Source organism: Pavona decussata, unplaced genomic scaffold (genome assembly GCF_977016875.1).
Source record: "Pavona decussata unplaced genomic scaffold, jaPavDecu1.1 SCAFFOLD_72, whole genome shotgun sequence".
In the NCBI taxonomy this organism is placed as follows: domain Eukaryota; kingdom Metazoa; phylum Cnidaria; class Anthozoa; order Scleractinia; family Agariciidae; genus Pavona; species Pavona decussata.
The window spans coordinates 5,087,284-5,108,027 of NW_028145491.1; the positions used below are offsets into that span (position 1 = coordinate 5,087,284).

A 20,744-nucleotide genomic window follows, 5' to 3' on the forward strand; every position below is an offset into this window, starting at 1 on the left:
ATTACAGCCACATATATATATTTTAGCATACCTCAGTGACCGACTATCGCGTAACGCGCAATCTGATTGGCTACACAGGTGCCGTCTATCGATCGATAGACGGCAGTTTGTCAGAGCGCGCGCGATTTAGCATGCATCTTTGCACAAATATATCGAAATTTATGAAATAAAAAGATTTTTTTGCTTCATAGATCGATCACTGAGGTATGCTAAAACAATTAGACGACTCGCTCTCGGTTTCTATCGCCTTTGATAGTTGGCTCGGGGCTTCGCCCCTTGCCATCTATCAGCCGATAGAAACCTCGAGCTCGCCGTCTAATTGTTAAATATGTGGCTGTAATTTTGATACGTTCGATCAATGATACCCAGTTGGGCGTGATACCGGAATTGTGTTTACGCGCAAAATTACAAAGTGGTGTCTAGGCAACAAGTATTAACCTTATTCCTCAGAAACCAGCGAAAGGCAAACCGTTATCTTTTGGAATTGATTATAACTACGTTAAAATTTTGCGGTCACTTAAAGTGACCTCTGAGCCACTGGTGAGCTAGGCGTGACCCAGGCCGGACATTCGGATCCTCGATATATTTTCAACGGTGCAAATTATCGAGGCGATGCTCTACTGATAAGCCAATACTACTGCATAATGGAGGCGAAACTCACGATATCGATTTGTTTGCTTTGGCTTAGTTTTGCTATTGTATCTTCAGCTCCGCAAGGAAAGAAAAAGGTTCTTATCCTTGGCGCGGGTACTGCAGGAATTACTGCAGCAAAAACCCTGCACGATCGTGGGGTTACCGACTTTCTCGTGCTGGAGGGTCAAGACTACATTGGAGGACGAATCAAACAGGCATCTTTAGGGGGCATGAAGGTGGAACTAGGAGCAAACTGGATCCAATATGCAGACGAGGAAGATAACCCACTGATACCCTTAAAGAACAAGCACAATTTGACAGGGCAAAATTCAAACTTCAGTAACTTAAGTTTCAGGTAAATACATGTAAATGATTAGGCATTAGTAAGGAGGCTCGTCAGATGCAAATGTATTTACTCGATTGCGTGGTGAATAACTTGATGCGTGACGAATAACTTGAAGAGTCGTTTATAAAGAAACTTATTGAGGTAAATTACTGTGCTTCACTAGAGCCATTCTATTTTCTCAGTGGTATTTTGCTTGAGGGTTTTATTTGGACAATTATGCACGCGAGGTGGAAATTCCGATATGAACTGAAGGGGTAAATGGCTGCTAGTGAACCGCGTAACGGCGTAACTACGAGAATCGGCCTAACGGGAATTTTCAGCTTTTATTTTTTTATTGTTTACTTTAATATTTTTTCTACTCTTTAACTGATATGTTTTTCTGATTTCGTCTTCCGCTTTCATTGATAAAATGAAAACAGATATTAAGGAGCTAACAGCTATCTGCTATTAAGCAGTGCCGACTATTCAAAATATTGTATTTACTCATTGTGTAGCTTTTATTTGTTTATCGCAATACGAAATCATATTGAAGGACCTCTTCAATGGATAAAAACGTTAATGGCAAACAAAATTTATAACAGTTTGCTTGCGTTTTTAGGTTTAATGTAGTTAACAATTAGCGCTAAAATAAATCTTTAGCACTAAACCCTGAGGCATTTTGCGACAAAAACAAAGGGTGCGGTTCTTCTAGAATTCGACGATAAATGTTTGGATGAAAAAAGAAAAGCGATTTCTGGAGTTTTATGTCTGAAAATGTCTGAATTAAAAAATGAAAAAAAAAAAAACAAGAAATAATACCAATGTTCGAGACAAGCACAAAAAAGGAGGAAAAAAAAAACAGTTACGACGATTCTCGCCTTTACTCGTGACGCTACTTCATTTGATCCAGTCTGCTGGGTGTCTCTAATCTGTGCATATGGAATAACAGACAATCTGCCAAAAGGGACTTATTTTTACCCAGCTAACTTAAAATGACTGTATTTTGAATTTCGAAATAATCGTCATAAATAACAAAATTCCCAAGTATTGCCTTTTAGGTCTTTTCAGACCGATACGAGAAGTTTCATTTCCGATGCCAGGATTGGTCGGGGTGGGGGATTCGGTATAACGATTGAAGTACTCTTCAGCATAGATATCTAGAAAATTCCTCTACTCCTACTGTTATTTACTGTTTGCTCGCGTTATATTTCTCTTATTGATTTCTCCCAATTTTTTATCCAAACGTAATAACGTAAATTCGAGACTTTGCAAGGCCGTGAGACAAGCATTATTGTCATCAATCCCGAGCCGGTTCGTGGCCTTGCAAAGAAATCAATGGAAGACTCCTTCAGGAGATTCCAGATTTTGTTCTTTAACTTTTATCTATATTTTTGTCTGTATTTTGGTTTGCATTTCCACAATAATTACGCTGACTTTCGCGATAAAGGAAAGCCGATTCTTATTGAATTGTTATTTCCTGAACAAGGTAGGACTGAAAATAAACATGGTTCTTGCTAACATAGGACTCAACCCAAAGTGAGTATTCAATGGTTCTAAAATTTGCGTGAACAGAGAAAAAACAGATAAAAATATTAGAACACCGTAGAAATCGCTTACTTAAATTGCGTCAAAATTCTGTTTAGGAAAACTTAGTAAATTTGAGAAGCGTTTACAATGCCTTACATAACAAATTTTTTTTGAATAAAATTCCTTCTTCTTATTGGAAATCATGATTACAGGGGAAAGGAAAAGAGCTTTGCTCATTGTTTTCCTTTTCATCTTAGAAACGATTCGGGAGCTGACGTATCGAACATGGAAATCTATAAAGAGTGGCAGAAGGCCATAAGTGAACTGTTCAAAATGGGAGAGGCTAGAGGTGAACAGGACACCCCACCGAGAGATATGCCGGCCTCCACTGAACTGAAACTGCTCGGCTGGACGTCAGACACCTCCCTAAAAAAAGCTCTGTCTTGGTTTGACATTGATTTGGAATATGGCGGAAATGAAAAGGAAACTTCATTAAACAATATGGGTCCCATTGGTGATGATCTGTTCATTACAGACCAAAGAGGAATCTGGACTCTTTTCAGCGATTTCTATTCGAGCTTTGAAGAGAAAATATTACTGAACAAAACTGTGTCCAAGATCAAATACAATGACGAAGGTGTTGAAGTGAGTACAGCCGACGAAGAAACTTTTAAAGCAGACTATGCTTTGTGCACGTTCAGCGCTGGTGTGTTGAACAGTGGATTAGTGCAGTTCGACCCGGATTTACCTGATTGGAAGAAGGAAGCCATTTTTCGTCTGAAGCTTGTTTACTACACTAAGATTTTTATCAAGTTTCCAAGCGATTTCTGGGATGATACCGAGTGGATCTTACATCTATCAGCACACAACACCGGCCATTACCCACTTTTTAATGACCTCGATCGATCTGGTTTGTTTCCAGGATCAACCTCTCTACTTGCAATAGTGACAGGAGATGAATCACTTAGGGTTGAAGCACAGGATGACTCCAAAACAATGGAGGAGGTGATGCAAGTTATGAGAAACATGTATGGACCCAGTATACCTAATCCCACAGGTAAGCACTTCATGTGCATGCGCGATAAATTTAATTTTTATATAATTTTAGAAGCTCAGAGGAGCTTGGGGTGATGATTTTTGATCAGTTGATAGATTGCCTGATTAACTAATTGATTATTGATTGATTGTGTTTGTTCTTGGTCGCCGGCCTTGCTTCGAGAGGTTTTTACCAATTGCGTCATTATTCCTTTCTCTTTAAAAAAAGTAACAAACTCAAACTAAAGTTGGACAAGTTTGCACTCCAAGCTTGATACCGCTTACACTTACATAATATTATTTATTTTTTCGAGTATTTTTTATCAATGAATCCGCGGCGATCGATTGACTGATGCATGGGTTGACGATTGACAAGAATGATTGTTTGACTGGTTGACTGACTGATTGATTGGATTGATTGACTTATGAACTAATGAACTGATTGACTGCGTGTTGGATATAGTGACTGTCGGAGTGGCTGAACGAACTATCGATCGATTAATTAATTGAGTTAGTGTCTCTTTGCTTGATTACGTCACGAGCCAAGGAGTTTTAGCCTCGTTGATAAGTATATCTTTTAAAAAACCCAAACACCAACAAGCCAGAATACTTTGTAAGAAACGAACTAGAATTCAGTCCAGCAAAGATGCTGTACTCTCAAGTGAAATGGGACAATGTTTATGCCTGCATATTTTGTGGCATGACTGTGTCAAATAATAGCAAATAATAGGTCACTGTAACAGCAATTAGCATGAATATTTATTCATTATAACAGCATGATTCTGCTCAGAAAAACTGATAGGCTCCTTCACAGAGCGGATTCGACGAAGTGAGTGTCTCCATTATCTAAAGTAACACGATTCAAAGTGACAAACATTCCCAGTACAATGAAGTATAATGCCTGCTGTTTTTCCACTAAAGAAATTGTAGTGAGCAAATGGTCACAAAACCGATACATCCGGGGAACCTGGTCAGACCCAGTGATCGGCACAGATTCGACTGCCTTCGCCAACATGGCTGGTCGGATAAAGAACTTGTTTTTCGCTGGAGAGGCCACCCATGCAGATTGGTATGGTTACATGCAAGGAGGGTACTTCAGTGGACTCGACAGGGCAAAAGAGATCGCAAGTTGTATAGAGGGGAAGAAGTGTGACTCATACCAACCTTCTACAAGCCTACCAGTGATCATAAAAGCACAAGAATGTAAGAGCAAGGCGTCTCGTAAGAAAAGTTTGACCGTTAGTCTGCTGGTTGCACTAATTTTCTTCAGTTGTTTTTAGAGCGTATAACGGATTCGAATCGCATAATGATCGGATGAATAAACCTTTTCAGTGTGTGAGTTATGGGGCGCCATTTGTGATAAAATGATATGAATCATTGAAAGTATATAGAAAAACTTATAAATATTCGTACCAGACCGAGATTACAAGGATTCCAGCTATGCGCAGTTTGATCATGGCTGGCCGACCGTCAATCTTAGATTTCAGGACATGTTGGAATAGCCTGCAGTGCAGGCGTTTTTCATGGGCGAGCACTGAATAATAAATTTAGTTCGCGTATTTGAAGGAGGCTGAGGGGGAGGGGGGGGGGGGGGGGGCGGTGGACAGGAAATGAGAGCCTCCTGTATTTCTCAGCTAGTCGTCCTCTCTCTCAGGGTCACTTTTGACTCGCTCCAGCCCGCTCGCGCTTCCTCTCCCAAGATGACAGCAACGAAGGATTATTCAGCGCTCCCGCTTCAAAAATACGCCTGCATTGCAGGCTAATGTTGGAACGAACAACCTCATCCACATCCACAACAACAACATCTCCAGCGTAAGCACGCGCTCTCGGACGCTGATTGCCAAATCGGCAAAATCTCCGCGGCGCAACGGCATTTGTTGTTGTGCCGCCAGGATTTACCTGGCCGGAAAAGTGAATTAATTTCGTCCGCTTGATTTTAGAAAGCAGGCCGTGAACTAATCGCTGTGGTCGGAATGGGCCTGTGATCGCCTGTGATGGTCGCGCGTTAGTTCCGCTGGACTGTAACAATGAGTGCTCATAACGTACATATATTTTTGCTGACTTTCATAACTTATATTTACGTCATCACCTTTACAAATGGCACCCAATAGCAAATAAAACCCCCCAAACTAAGTAATGGTTTTAGAATAAAAGCTTTCGAGTTGCACTTGCGGTTCTGTTCGCTGGTAGTTTTTTCTGACAAGTGTATTTAGAAAAAAAAATTGCATTTAAAAAGTTTGAAGAATTACAGTAAGTGCCCGCTATTTTGATAGCTTGAAAGAAAGCAACACTTAAATGATGCAGAAAAAGGACTACAAGATGGACGGTAGAAAATTGGTGCAAAACGCCTCTATTTGCCATGAAGTAGTCCCACTTTTCGCCTCGTTTTGCATGAAAGTGTCGCAGTCATAGTATCTTTCATTGTTACACCTCCGTGATTTTGCCTCGCATGTGTGCTCACCCCCCACGAGGTGCAAGTGTGCCAGAGTCTAACCACATATTTGAGGACTGTACTTAAAAAAGAACCAGAACACATCACGTCCTTGTTTACGGATTTTCAGTCTAAATTGTTTTGAGATTTTAACCTCCCCCCGGCGCCAAGCTCTCTCAGTGAGGTGTAAGGAGAACTTAGTTTAAGCGTCTGTGTGGTTGAGAATTTGGAAATGATAAATTAGGTTCAAGTGTTGGTGTTGTTTGTATCCAGCTTTTACATAAGGATTGAGCTTTTTATTGTTGCTTGCCGTAGCATTAAGTTTTTTTTTACAGGAATAGTTCACTATATTTACATTTGGCCACATTTAGCCACTTAATTGGTAGGATCCTTTATACTTTCTACTATTTGCTTAATAATAATCCTCTGAAAGTCACAAGTACTTGTTCTCGTGGCACACCGAAAATTAGTCGTTTTAAGCGCTCTCCGGAGCTTGTTACCGTTATCAAAAATGCTATTTCGCCAAATAATACTATACTTAGGTTAATCTACCTGTCTTAATTAATTAGTTTCTTTAAAAAACTGCGCGGTGTCTATTCGACTGATTTAGCACCTTCTCGGTAGATTCTATAAGTTCTAAGTGCATGCCACTCCATGCCACTCGAGCCTTCACACATCAAGTTTTGTCAATACAGTAGCTGCTAATTTACTTTTCGGCGCTGTTCACGTGTGTTCAGCTGAGTCATCAGGTTTAAAGTATGAATAGTTTTGTTGATTTGTGAAGTTATGTAGGTTTTGTTAACGGTCAGGTAGACAACATAGTACGTACGTGTTCCAACAACTGCTCGCTGACCTTGCAATTCATTCATACTTTGCAGCTCTTTTAGTTAATTGCTGTAAGGAAGTTTCAATCCTTTAAAGATAGCCTTACCAATAAAAAGCTTCTTGAATCAAGAACATAAGTTGTAAAATACTTCGCTAACAAATCGTGTATAAGGTTAGAGTTAGTTTGCACTGTCAGTTATTGTATCCAAGTCAAGTTTTCTCTCCTTGCTGTGTACCAGTTCGTGGTTTGATTCTGTACCTCCAGAGAGTCACGGCTGTTTCCCACAAGCGAGTTGCTTTTTGAGTTTTAATTCCTCCAGTTTGACAGTTGTTCCAACTCCCAAGCTCCTGAGATACCGCGTAAAGTCTGTATTTGTTCAAAAGCCGAAACACCTTCCGTGACAAAGGAATTCGGAAAAAATAAAAAGGTGATCTAACTAAAGGAACATTTGATCATCATGTGCTCCCACGTTTCTGCTTGCAGAGAACAGGAAAAGAGTATATCATAATTCACAAGGCACATGCAGAACGATTGACTCGCTCATTAACATCGTTTTTAGACCTTATCGTTGCCGTCACCGACGTAGCCGCTAAAGGTCCCGTCTGTCTAGAGAGCGAGCCATAATTCAAACTTTATCATTGACAAAAAGTGGATAAAAAGGATTCGTAGCCTCCCCAGAACTGTATTCCACCCCAACTACATTACCGGACTTACCGGACCCAATATGGACTCCTCGTCGGACTCAGCTGGACCTCGTCGTATACCCTAAAGTTTAACTCTTGAATAACGCAAGGAGACAAAGGAGAGTCACCAGTAAAGTCGCGTCGCGGTCGTTTTGCTACGCTCGGCATTCACAGTCGGACTGTTCGGCTATTTTTCGAGTTTTCTTGGCAACTTGTTATTGCAAGATGCGAGTTTGCCATTTCCAGCCACTTTCCAGGACGATGGAAATATGGGGATAGCCTCAGCAGTAAAACTGCGATTATTTGGAAATTATAAAAATCCATTGTTTTGGGCAACAAAGAAAGGTCGAATGAGAAGAGAAATAAAAAAGTAATGAAAAAATCAAATTCAAACGAACAGAAAAGCCAGCGGGGTCAGAAGTGCTCGCCATAGCTGAATTGATGAAACTCAAGGCGTAGAACACACTTGTATAATCTAAATAGAGGGCAAAACTGATCCTTACTATAGCGAAAAGAGGACGAAAACAAAATTTAAAAGAAAGATGATAAATAACGTAAAACAAATAAATAATATAATATGTGCAGAAATTGTCTAATTTCTGCACATATATTTTACATTAAATTGAACTTTTTTGTTTTCTTCCTCCTTGGCTACAGTAAAGATCAGCCCTTCCGTATCCTGCCGGGAAGAAATTTTGACGTGACGAGCCCAACTGAACTTGTTACACAGGACTGAGGCTAGACCTCTGGAATAAAGCATCCAGATTGCTTTTGGACTGCCAAGGACTCCAGTCACAGTAAAAATTAAACAAAGTAATTTCTGTCCATGACTTGTCGTGTTTTAATAGGGACTAATTTGTTTTATTATGGGGCGCGTTCTTTTGGGACTCTTGGCGGAATGCACGGTCAGTATTCACATTGTTTTAGGGACCGATTCTTTTTTCAAATATTATTCCTTTCATTTATGTCCCTGAAAGAAGAACGAACGGAATGCAGGCGTCAAAGAATAAAACAAATGTCCTTTTTTCCATTGAGAATAGTTGTCATTTGATACCTATCCCTCCCCTTGTTCATTTTCAGAGCATCGCAATGCATTATTGGTTTTGTTATGAGGTTCGTTGGTTGCCGCGGTTGGCAGCAGCTCCCTGTAGAAAATCCCTTCAAAATTAACCTTTTAATGTTCCTTCCACGGGGAAAGCTCGTAGCATCTCTTTTGAAGATATCAAATACAATTTCCATCGATGGTAAGTAGAATTTTAGTGTATAATACTTCCTCGCTTGCCGCTAAATTAATGCATGCACGTGCATTTCGAGTGCGTTTCCTTTCTTGCACGGTTTCCACAGAAGCTAAAGGGTGACGAATGCTCTTTTAAAAATATTCGTCACGTAAATTTAAGTCAAATTTCATGGGTCTGGCAGTTTAGGAGTTTCGTGGTCTATTGCACGGTAAAGAATGTATCGGGCTTGCTGGAAAACGCTTGTCTCACGGTCCTGCAAAGTGTCGAATTTACCCGCCACCGCCCGATTTTCGGTTGTTTATTGGCCCTTCACTGCAGTTTAGTCGGTACATTTTGAAATTTGAATATTCTGTCTACTATTCCTCGCATAAATAGTGTGAAATGCAGAAACAACTAAGATAATTATTCACCCGAAATACTCAATTTCAAAACATAAGCTTAACTTGCGGCGAAAGACGGTTGTTTATCTGCACTGGGTACCGCTTACTGCAATCGCTAAAACAACTCCATTTGCACAACAAAAACATGGCTTAAACTTATAGAGTGTTTTCACATGACGACACCGCGGCCATGTTGGTGTCCCAAAGCAAAGAAATGGCGACCATGTTGGTGTCCCAAACTAAACCTCTGGGAGTTGAACTCTATTTTTATGCAAATGCTTTCTTTTGTTTCAGTAAACCAATATGGCCGGTAGTCATGTGAATGAAAACGCTTTATCTCACTAAGGCTAGAAGTTATTGTAGAATAGTTGAGGACGTTCGACTTTTTGATTGACTACAGTCAAACCTACCAGGCCACAGGGGGTCTAAATTTCAGTTAATTTATATGTGGTAACTGCGGAGACCTAACCCTTTTGCCAGTGCTTATCGAATACCAAAGTAATAACTTTTCTTTAGACTGCCTGATTTGGGAGCAAACAGTAAACGGCATTTTTGCAATGTTAAATTTCAAGGGTAAAACATCTACAACTTTCACGTTTGTTTGTTTGTTACATAATCCAGTTGACGTTCTTTATCACCACAATTTTTCTGTTGGCATTCATGAGTAATACAAGAGAGAGTCATCACTGGTCATGCATGTACATGTACAATCAACCTGATTAAAGTTTATTTCAGTGTATTCTATAGTGCATGTGTATGTTGTTATCAATGCTAAGCTATTTCGGGAGACACTTCCGGTAGCTCCAGCTGTGAGATTTTAATGCGGCATCCGCTGTAATGATGTGGGCCAATATGTTACAGCGACACATTTTGCAATTTCTGCCCATGAAAGATATCGCAGATTGTGTGTCAAGTGGTCGACTACAGAGGTTAAAAACAATTGAAAATTTTAACGATCATCTCTAAAAGTAGTCATTTATGAGAGGTGGTCTCCTACAGAGGTTTTATCTATAGTAATTTGACTTGAAAACCTTTGGTATTTTGGAAAGGTGGTCGCTAATGAGAGGTGGCCGCGAAGGGAGGTTCGAGTGTACTTGCATAGCCATAACATGGGCCGGACTGCGAAATTTCCCGTGGGTATTCTGCAGTAAACTCATAGGACCTCCAAGCATAAGTGATCCTTTGTCCCATTCACTGCACAAACCTTGCAATGTCATAGCGGGAGAGGTGGTCCCGTTCACTGCATTACTACATAGCCCCTAAATTCAAACCTTGGAATATCGTAGGGGAAGGCAAGGCTGCAAATAACAGTCGGTCATCAGACAATTGTCCAGTAAATTTGACGTTTTGATCGGCGAAATATTAGACAAGTCTGGTCTGTCACTCTGACCGGGCAATTTTGATCCAAATTAAACTTTTAATCATCATACTTTAATGATGTTTGTGGCAAAACATTTACCGTTCTTTGGCTAAACACACACATTGATTCACTGGATGGAAATATCTCTTCAGAATCTTTTCCCTTTCTTCCATAAATCTTTTTTCGTGAAAGATTGCACTGAAAAAATTACACGTTTTGTGGCCCCTGTAAAATAATTCTCTGTGGGAAATAAATTCATCGAACATGACAGCGCTGCATTTCCCTGTGTCAGAAATAGAATTCAACCGCAAAGGAACCTGTGGAACTACGAAAACACCATGCTCATCAAAATAGTTGCCATGTTCGGAAACCTTTTAATCCCCTCATTTGATGCTACAATACGAGTAAAGAGGGCTTTGGAAGTTTTAGTTCGCCAAGGGCATATATTTTAAGGAAGGGGAGGGGGGTTGGGAGACAAGATTTGTGATTGAAATTATGAACGGGACACAAGGTTTGACAAATTTACGAGGTCAAATTGGGGAAATTTAATTTTAAAAACCCGAGATCCAAGAAAACTTGTGTCCAAAAAAGAAGTCAAGCTGTCATCTTTGTAATGTCAGAAATAGCCATCATTTAGATTATCTAAATGTGGTGAACAAAACACAAGGGGAAGATGGCATTTTAGAGGACGATTTACTGAGCAGTGGTGAGGATTTGGAAACCTTGCCAAATTCCATTGGTGGATGGTATAGCCAATTTTCTTTTTGAGATCTCTTCCCGATTAGGTAGAATTATTGTCTTCAATAACAGAATTGGGTGTGACTAAAGCTGATTTACTGGTAAAAGCTTGTAGTAGATGGGAGCCATCACCTAAACATAAATCATAATTATCCATTTCAATTTATAATCAGTTTTTGCTGTAACGTCGGTTAAAGCAGCATTGAGAAGATTATAAGTTTCAGTCTATTAGCCATGGTAATGCCGCTTTTCGGTTTCAAAATGGTTGTTAAGATTGCTGAAAAATGGTGAATGAGAGGGCAACAATGAACCTGCTGGGATGCATACTTAACAGAAGCAGAAGATCCACCCACCAAAGACCACTGGCATTTACCTGTAGCTCTTCTTCTTCAGCATTATTATGAGTTACAAGTGACCATCACATTTAACATACCTTGTTGTAAAATGTAATGTGTGTATGCACTTGTAATGCTCTTACTTGATCACTATCATTATGAGTAACAAGTTTCCAGATTTTTGCAATGTAGGAGAGGCACAAAAGAAGGAGTGAGGGGGGGAGGGGGGTGTTCACTTGGTGGGAAAACCAGCTATATGTATAAAAAATAATTAATTATACGACAGGCTGAAAATTCCAAAAGGAAGGATGTTATCATTTTCATAGAAAAAGATTAAGTCTACTTTTAATTTATTTTTCAGTGAGTTTTAGACTTCAACATCAGTGCTTGGGTTTGTTGGGCCTTTTTATTCCTTGAAGTCAGGGATGTAAAAAAATTGAGGTCATGATTGGGATTAGCAGATAAAAGCCATCAGAAATATGGGATTGGGCAAATATTTTTGGTGGTATTGAAGAACCCTTTTTTGGGACCCTCTTTTAAGCATGAGCTAAGAGTGACTGCATATCCACACATCCAGTTTTCCATCTGGGACTATAATATAGCTTGATGTGGCAGAGTATTCTGCAGTCACCCCGAGATTTCAATTACACCTTGAAATTAGTAACTACAGTAACTTATTTTAATATGTTACACAAAACATTCACATTCTTACTGCCCATAATTCCTTGCAGTTAGTCCAAAAGGTGCCTGTTGTAGAGAGAGATCACTCTCACCATATAGCATTCTTCCATCAGCTCCACTCCAAGTTATTTCAGTCTGTGGTTATCAAAGGAAAATATTTGTAAATGGACAAATCCTGATTTGTCCTTAGAATAAAATGTCTCCACATTAGCTCTAATTTGGCATACAGTAGAAGCTAAGCTGGTACGTTGTCAGGTAGGAATTGTATTTCTTTATTTATTTTTGGCCTCATTTCAGATAAGCTTCTGACTTTGGCTAAATAAATATGCCTGAATGATTCCTTTTTGTGGTCAGCTCAATCAAACAAAGCTAAGAAGAGTGTAGAGACTTTGTTTCTTACAACTCAAGTTCAAAGGGTTCCTTTTCTTTCAGTGTTCAGAAGAGATTCAGTAAACATTGGTACAAGTGAGATAAGGTACGATGAGCAATACAGTAGCATTTTTGTTGTCCTATGAGTTTGAGGTTTGAGACTTTAATTTTCATATCAAATTGAATCAAAATATACACAGATGGCTTTCAGTATGTAAATAAGATCACTTCATTCAAACTTTTTACAGCTTTATAGCTGCAAACGTTTTGTGACAGTGAAGTTGTTGTTGTTGGAAAAATGCCTTTTGTAAACAAGGCCAATGGCCTACATGTTCTGTTTTCCTCAAAAATTGAAAGCATTTTACCAAAAATTTTTTCCATTATTTTAAATTTTGACAGTGTTAAACAGCCCAACCAAAAAATGTTTTTGCATTATTTCTAATTTCAAAAGCATAGGTGCTGGAAATTAAAACTCAGCACTCTGTTGATTGCTTGTTGTAACATTCCCTACAGGTATGATGTCCAGTCCTGTGACCAAAAGTTGCAAAAGAAATTAGCTGAAAATTTTCCCGTTTGTGATGTACTTGGTTGCACAGGAAATGTAGTTATTAATTTGGAGAGAAAACTTTTAATATTCTATTAAGATTCTAATTTTAGGAAAACAGAAAAGCCAGATAAAAATAAAAATAAAAACGTCAACAACAATTCTCAGGTTGAAATGAACATGGAAGGGTGCATGTTATAGCCAAATTTGTTCAATTTAAGGTGTTGAATGACTCCTATAATCCTTGATTACCACTAGTATTTCTGTTTTAATGGAGAACGAAAGAAATCATACATGCTTTAATTTGCTAGAGTTAGTTAAGTTTAGGGGCAAATTTCTTGGACTTAACAAATCCAAGCCTTAAGATTAAAAAATATCTTGGCATGTAACGATGTTTTCAGTGTGTTAACTAGTCTTTTTCTAAATTAGAGGTAATTCGGAAAAAAAATTATGGATTTTTCAAGGCCTTATCAGCACTTGCACCCTTTTCAGCAAGCGTTTCAATGTAATGACTTATTTCAAAAAATTAACATCTCTTAACTAGTTCACTTATAACTTCACTCAAGATGGAACAAAATTGATAACCTTATTCCTGTTCTATTTACAAAGGGGAAAACATGTGATAAGAGGTACTAATTATATATTTTCCTTTCATTTAGGTTTTATTCTCCTGCTGGTGGGCCAAAACCTGAGGGGCTATTCGTGGAGTCCCTGTACAGTTGAAGTACACAGTTCTTATACCAGATGAAATATTGACTTTTCTGAACAGGGGGTATGCAGAATAAATGGGTAATGCTGACGTAACTTCCTCGAAGGTAATTGACAAATTCACATAGGGTGTTCAAACTATAAGACTGCATTATTACCCTGTTGTAAAGTGGGCATCATTTTGTTATTTCATGAGAATGCTCATATAATTGCAGCTTGAATGACCAATAATCTTGCCGGATGAAAAGGTGCAAAATGCTACATCATTTTCCAAAAATGAATCCTTCGTGCATCAGATTGCAGATGAGTGATTTATAACTGTTTAGTCTTAAAACAGTGGGAGAAGTGGGGGAGGGGCAGTTGTAGAATATAGTATTTCTAGTAGAGTAATTTTGCTGTGAATTTGTTTGCATCCCACTGGAAGAAAGTTGACCCTACTGCCAACACATGAAAGGCACTGCACTGAGAAGTGTCAAAATGGATCAAAGATTGAACAAGATCAACATTAACAAGAAAGCCTTTCTGTAAGTGGAAAATGTTTACTAGGTTATTCCAGCGAAATATTTTATTCATTTACTTCATGTCTAGTTTATGTTGTTTTCTTAAGGCAGCTGGCCCTGGTTTCCATCTCTTTGCAGGACTTACACTTTGACAGATCAATAGAACCATTCTTTATCAGTTGATACAACAATAAAGGCATCAAAAACATGCGTAAACATTTTGAACAAATTATGGTCATTTTCTCAACATAATAGGTTACCATATCAACAGTAGGACCCGTTAAAAACACTCCTTATTTTGCATTAAAGTGGTTTCAACTCAAAAATAAGCTTGGTAACCCTCATCTTTAATTATGGAACAGTAATCAGCATGTTTAGGTACAATTCCTTTTGCAAAGTTTACAAAATCCATCAATAATGTGAAACCCTTAGGATAGCAGCCTGATAGTAGATGGCATATAAAGCAATTTTCTTTTGTTTTATGTGGATAAAAACGCATATTTATCTTGCTAAAGTCACCCAGTCTGTAGTTTGAGTGAGTTTCTGTAAGATCCCTATTTAGGACAAAGTCACCTCACAAGAAGTCCAACTTTATTTCATTTGTCTCACCATTAGAACTAGGTTGATACCAGTGCCTGCACAGCTGACAAATCAAAGGCTCCTGTGAGCCAACTCGTGAATGCAGATGACCCATCAGTAATTCGAATTAAAGCTGAAAGATATTAAATCTTTGCCCGATTATGTAACGAGAAATAACCATTCTTGTACTATAAAAATTATTGTAAACTTATTCCCTACTCATTCAATAAGATTATTCTGATGCACCGATTAAAAAACTTTCACATGTTTTTTTATTCAAAGTTCATGCTGACACTTCACTAATTGAATTTAAGACACCGCACTTTGTGGAAAAACAAAAAAAACTTATAACTTTGCTCAAGCTGATCTCACAAAGGGAAATCTGTTGAACAAAGTGTCGCATTACATTCCAAGCCCGACATAAATGCGTGAAATTTTTCCTTTGGAGTTCAGTCCACGCGATCTTCAAGTAAAATAACTTGAAATATGACTAACTCTCGCTAAATAAGAATTATTTCAATGAAAGCTAGTTGTCTGTATTATAACTGTATTAAGACAGTTATTCAGTTGCATTCATGGTTCACATGCATTTCAATAAATTCTACGTGGTAGGTATTAAACAGTTGATGAAAATTTATCGACCGCGTCCTTTTGTTTTCCCATAAATTACCAGATGTAAATTACGAAAATGAAACATTTTTCCCTTTGAAACCTCTATGAAAGCTGACAAGATCTAAAAATGTTCATTTCACCAGAAATTTGCATAATTTTGTATACGACGTCACTGATGCGTGACATGGCACTTTCCGCTTCCACGTGAAATCTGACAGCCAAACTAATTTTTTTTAGCAAACTTGTCTTGACTACTTGATGTAATACTTTTATATGAGAAGCAAAATATGATGAAAGATGTCAAGTTTTCATGTGTGCAAAAAGTTATGATTAGCAGTGAACGTTTCAGTTAAGAGTGCTTCTTTCAGCTGAAGACATTTTCTGGTGGGAAATATTTTTTGGCAGCAAAATTTCAAGTAGCGCAACGCAATATCACGCAATCTTTCTGACTAAAACTATTCAGTTAGTTCAATCGCGGAGGGAGGATAGGTTAAAAATCGGTGAGGCCTACAATAAATAAGGCCACTAGTGCTAAACATACTTCAACGCATGCCACGTAAACGCTCTAAAAAGCGTCTTGTTTATTCAAAGTTCTTGCCGACACTTCACTAATTGAATTTTTGAATTAAATTATTTTCATTTTAAATTGTTTTTGAATTCTTAAAAGACACTGCACTTTGTGGAAAAAACGAAAAAACCTATAACTTTGCTCAGATTCAACTAAAAATCTCCATCCTTACACTAAAATGATTGTCAAATTATTCTCTACAGATTGAATAAGATTATTCTGATGTTTCGTGAAAAAAATTTCCTCTTTTTTTTTTTCATTAATTGAGTTTACGACCCTGGACTTTCTGAAAAACTGAAAAAACTTATATCTTTGCTCAGATTTAATGAAAAATCTCCATTCTTGCACTAGATGATCGTCAAATTATTCTCTACAGTTTGAATAAGAATATCCTGATGCGCCATGAACAAAAAATTTTTTGCGTGTTTTTTCCACTAATTGAATTTAAAACTCATTAACTTTGCATGCCGGAAAGTTAACAACAGAACCAACCAAGTGAAAAGTCCACCATCACTATAACTCGTTCATTGCACATGTGCACATTCACGAGTTAAAAACGGGGACTGAATGTTTTTGACTTTCAAGGAAATCTGTCATTTTCTCGAGAACCAGTCATTAAATATCACGACATTTGTCAGTTAATACTTCAGAAAACAAAAAAGTGGTCTATTGCAAAAAATATGGATTTTAATTGAAAATTTTCCAAAAATTCCTCTGTTTAAAATTTATTGGTCGGACCAATTTTATCTTGTGCTTACATCAAGGAGTTTCTTTCAGAAAAATGGTGGAGGAAATCTAATGATCAAATTTTCTGCCAAAAAACAAAGCTCAGTTTTTAATGTTCTTCTTTAATGTTCTTTGACACAAAGGGCAATTTATATTATTAACATACTGCTTAAACCAATATTCTTTCCGTCAACAAAACTGATCAACAACATAAGATATGAATGTGAAAGGTCATTTATTAACTCGTGAATGCGCGCATGCGCAATGAACGAGTTATAGCGATAGCTGACTCTCGACTTGGTCGGTCGATCAGTCGATCAGTCGATCAGTCGGTTTTGTCGTTAACTTTCGGGCGTGCGCAGTGAATGAGTTTTAAATTCAATTAGTGGAAAAAAACACGCGAACATTTGTTGTTCATGGCGCATCAGGAAATTCTTATTCAATATGTAGAGAATAATTTGACGATCATTTAGTGCAAGAATGGCGATTTTTCGTTCAATCTGAGCAAAGTTTCAAGTTTTTTCAGTTTTTCAGAAAGTCCGGGGTCGTAAACTCAATTAGTGAAAAAAAAAAAACGTGAAAATTTGTTTCACGACGCGTCAGAATTCTCTCATTCATTCTGTAGAGAATAATTTGACAATCATTTTAGTGTAAGAATGGGGATTTTTCGTTGAATCTGAGCAAAGTTATAGGATTTTTTCGTTTTTTTCTACGAAGTGCGGTTTCTTTCAAGAATTAAAAATAATTTAATTTAAAAATAATTTAATTAAAAAATAATTTAATTAAAAATAATTTAATTTGTCAGTTTTCACGCGAAAGCGGAACGTGCCATGTCACGCATCATTGACGTCGTAAACAAAATTATGCAAATTTCTGGTGAAATGAACACTTTAAGATCTTGTCAGCTTTCATAGAGGTTTCAAAGGGAAAAAATGTTTCATTTTCGAAATTTACAACTGGTAATTTATGGGAAAGCAAAAGGACGCGGTCGATAAATAATTCTTATTTAGCAAGAGCTTGTCATAGTTCATTATTTTTACTTGAGGATTGCGTGGACTGAACTCCAAAGGAAAAATTTCACGCATTTATGTCGGGCATGAATCGTAATGCGATACTTTGTTGAACATATTTCCCTTTGTGAGATCGGCTTGCCCTACAGTAATTTTGTAATTTTAATTCCCAAAAAAACTTCACTTGCCCATCGGGCAAGTGATGGTTAGAATCCACTAGCCCGATCGCGAAATCCAGTAGCCGCGGACTATCACACGAATTTGCATGACGTAGCTGCACATGGTGTGCTCCTATAAACTTTGAATAAAAAAAACACGTGATATTTTTTAATCGGCGCATCAGAATAATCGGCTTATTCAATCTGTACAGAATAATTTGACAATCATTTTAATAGTACAAGAATGGTCATTTTTCGTTACATAATCGGGCAAAGATATAATTTCTTTTAGCTTTTGAGGAAGTTTCCGTAGCCGTCTAAATTGCAATTACTATGTGTCATCTGCATTCACGAGTTGGCTCACAGGAGCCTTTGATTCTCTGATGGTTTACTGATGAAATTTGCAGCTCTCATTCTTTGTAATGGGCAGGCATGTGAAGCAAGGTGAACGCTCACAATGCTTCATCTCTAATACAATGTGCTGTAACTGAAGACAGTTTTGCAAAGGATCCAGGAAACCCTGTCCAGTATAGGATGCTTGCACTGCCGACAGAGAACCCTTGATAGAAGAATGCTGAATTGACCTTGCTAATAGGGTCACAAACAAGCAAACATGGAGAAAAACGGCAAGAAAAAGGTACACAGCTACTGTAGCTCAAAGTTTCTTTAACCAAATGGTCAGGACATTGGGAAGAAGTTTCCTTCTCAAGACCAAAAAAAACAGACGTATGCAGGGTTGTAGCTAAGAAATTTGTGTGCTGGTTAGCTTAGAAATTGAGCTGGCTAAAGAAGGCGCAAAGTACCTTCTTCTTTACATTTATTAGTTTAGTGTCTGTTAGCTACTAAGCTTTTACAAGTAAATTGTCGAGTTTGCTAAAATCATTTAGTAAACAAATTTATTGAAATGATTATTACCAGTGGCCGACCTCTCTGTTTGCTTCCAAGACAAGTAATTATTGTACTTGATCTTCTGCAATTCTGACAACAGCCCATCATGGTCAAGCTAAAAACCAATAATTATTGAAGTACACACATAGTCTTGCTTGAGTAAAAGGATAAAATTGCAAAAAATATGGTTGATGCAAAAAAAAAATAGTTAAACTAACATGAAAATGTTCAGCCAACTGCTTTATGTTGTCCTTGCTGTAATTCTGAAAAGTTGAATCCTTACGATTTGGCAGCTCATCTAGCTGGAAGATGGAGAAGGCAGCAACAACTGGTACTTTGGCAAACCTTTCGTCCAGGTTTACAATTTAAGCATTGATATATTTCCCTAGGAAGGTTTCAGCCCATTTATATGTTGGCTCATCAATGGAAACATCATGTGCAATTGGGGATAATCGTCCTGTGATGTGAATACAAGATACACCTGCATTAAAATAGAAGTAAATGAAGAATGAATTAAAAAAAAATGAATAAAGGTATCTTTATTTTTAAGATATACCATCAGGTGTCAGATCTGTGCTCAGTGTCTGTAGCATCTGTCCTGTTTTCACGTCTTTGGTACATTGAAGGGGCTGGCTTGATATGTCCAAAATTCACTTTTCCTTTTTGATAAGCCAATGACAGGTAAGCCAGTTGAGGCAGGACGCTGTTCAAAACATACAATGTAGCTATGAACTTGCCGCTTTGGATGTTCTTAAGAAGACCATGTGCCATAACATCCTTTTCAGGTAGGCTACTCAGGGTCAACAATACAGCTGGCAGATCTTCATACAGAGCAGAGACAGAGTTGTTGAATGACAGCCACCTTGTTTTGCAAGCTTTCTTGAGTTTTTTAAATACTTTTTCATCGTTTTTCTGTTCAGGCCAAACTCATGTAGCCGCATGTGTGTCTTCATATACGCCTTGGTATGGTTAGAGGAATTTTCCATGCCTTGCCACAGCTGGCAAATGATGGTGGCCATGTGATCGACATACTTCATTTCCTGATCGGGATCAGCGCAAGCGAGTGCCAGCTTATGACAAACACAATGCAGATTAATCATACCCGGGCAGTCTCGCCTAAGCTTTGCTGCCAGCCCCTCCCTTTTACCGACCATCACACTTGCCCCATCGGTACATAGTCCTGTCAGTTTCCTCAGCCCAATGCTCTCAAACTGTTTTATGACTATGTCATACGGCACTTGGCTATTTGCCGAGTCACTGTTTTCGAGGGCATCCTTGGCAAACTCGTTCCCAATCTTTCGCAACACCTTGAATGCGGGGGGCCACCAAGCTTCGTGTTGACAAGATGGCAGACGCAGAAAACGGAAATAGGACACTTTAAACAAGTTCTCAAAACAAGTTTTTATTTCAATTACTTTGTGGCTTCCATACTCAAGGTAGTCAGGAGTTTATTCAAGGTTTTCACTTAGAATATATGATTAATATATATGATTCTAAATTGAACAATTGCTAGTTCATAACCAAAGAGCTGTTCATTGCCCTTTTAACCAAGTGTTCGCCACCCAAAATTCAGCCGGCGATGACCTCTTTCCCAGCCGGCGCTTAGCGACAACCCTGCATATGCCCTAGCTAGTGAATCATAGTTAGGAGCCATAGTAGTTACGACAGCTCACTTCAGCTGTTGAAAAGTAACAGTGAAATTACAAGGAAACATGGACATTAACCTTGACACTATTACAGATCCAACAACCTTCATTGGTGATGTTCATGCCCAGGGAGTTTATTGTAAGATAAGGGGTGAATGGCATAATTTTGTTTTGTTCGCTGTTAGAATCTAATGACATCAAATCCAGGTACCAAACTCCAATGGTACATTTTACTGTACATGAA

At 38.2% G+C, this 20,744-nt stretch overlaps 1 protein-coding gene and 1 long non-coding RNA gene across 5 annotated transcripts; both read left to right on the forward strand.

Annotated features, from left to right (window-relative positions):
* Nucleotides 1–555: 555 nt before the first annotated feature.
* LOC146477112 (uncharacterized) lies at nucleotides 556–5,013 on the forward strand. Its single transcript, XM_085113915.1, has 3 exons — nucleotides 556–988; nucleotides 2,743–3,542; nucleotides 4,442–5,013. The coding sequence occupies exons 1-3, from the start codon at nucleotides 645–647 to the stop codon at nucleotides 4,798–4,800; spliced, it is 1,503 nt and encodes a 500-aa protein (XP_084970041.1). The 5' UTR covers nucleotides 556–644; the 3' UTR covers nucleotides 4,801–5,013.
* A 3,540-nt stretch (nucleotides 5,014–8,553) lies between these two features.
* LOC146477113 (uncharacterized) lies at nucleotides 8,554–19,368 on the forward strand. Of its 4 annotated transcripts, XR_014865464.1 has the most exons (6): nucleotides 8,591–8,704; nucleotides 12,625–12,667; nucleotides 13,765–13,920; nucleotides 14,238–14,337; nucleotides 18,397–18,603; nucleotides 19,244–19,368. It is a non-coding gene; the product is annotated as an uncharacterized LOC146477113 (long non-coding RNA). The 4 variants fall into 4 exon arrangements; XR_014865463.1 differs by having other exon boundaries at nucleotides 18,397–19,367; XR_014865466.1 differs by lacking the exons at nucleotides 18,397–18,603; nucleotides 19,244–19,368 and having other exon boundaries at nucleotides 8,554–8,704; nucleotides 12,490–12,667; nucleotides 14,238–14,639.
* Nucleotides 19,369–20,744: the final 1,376 nt, after the last annotated feature.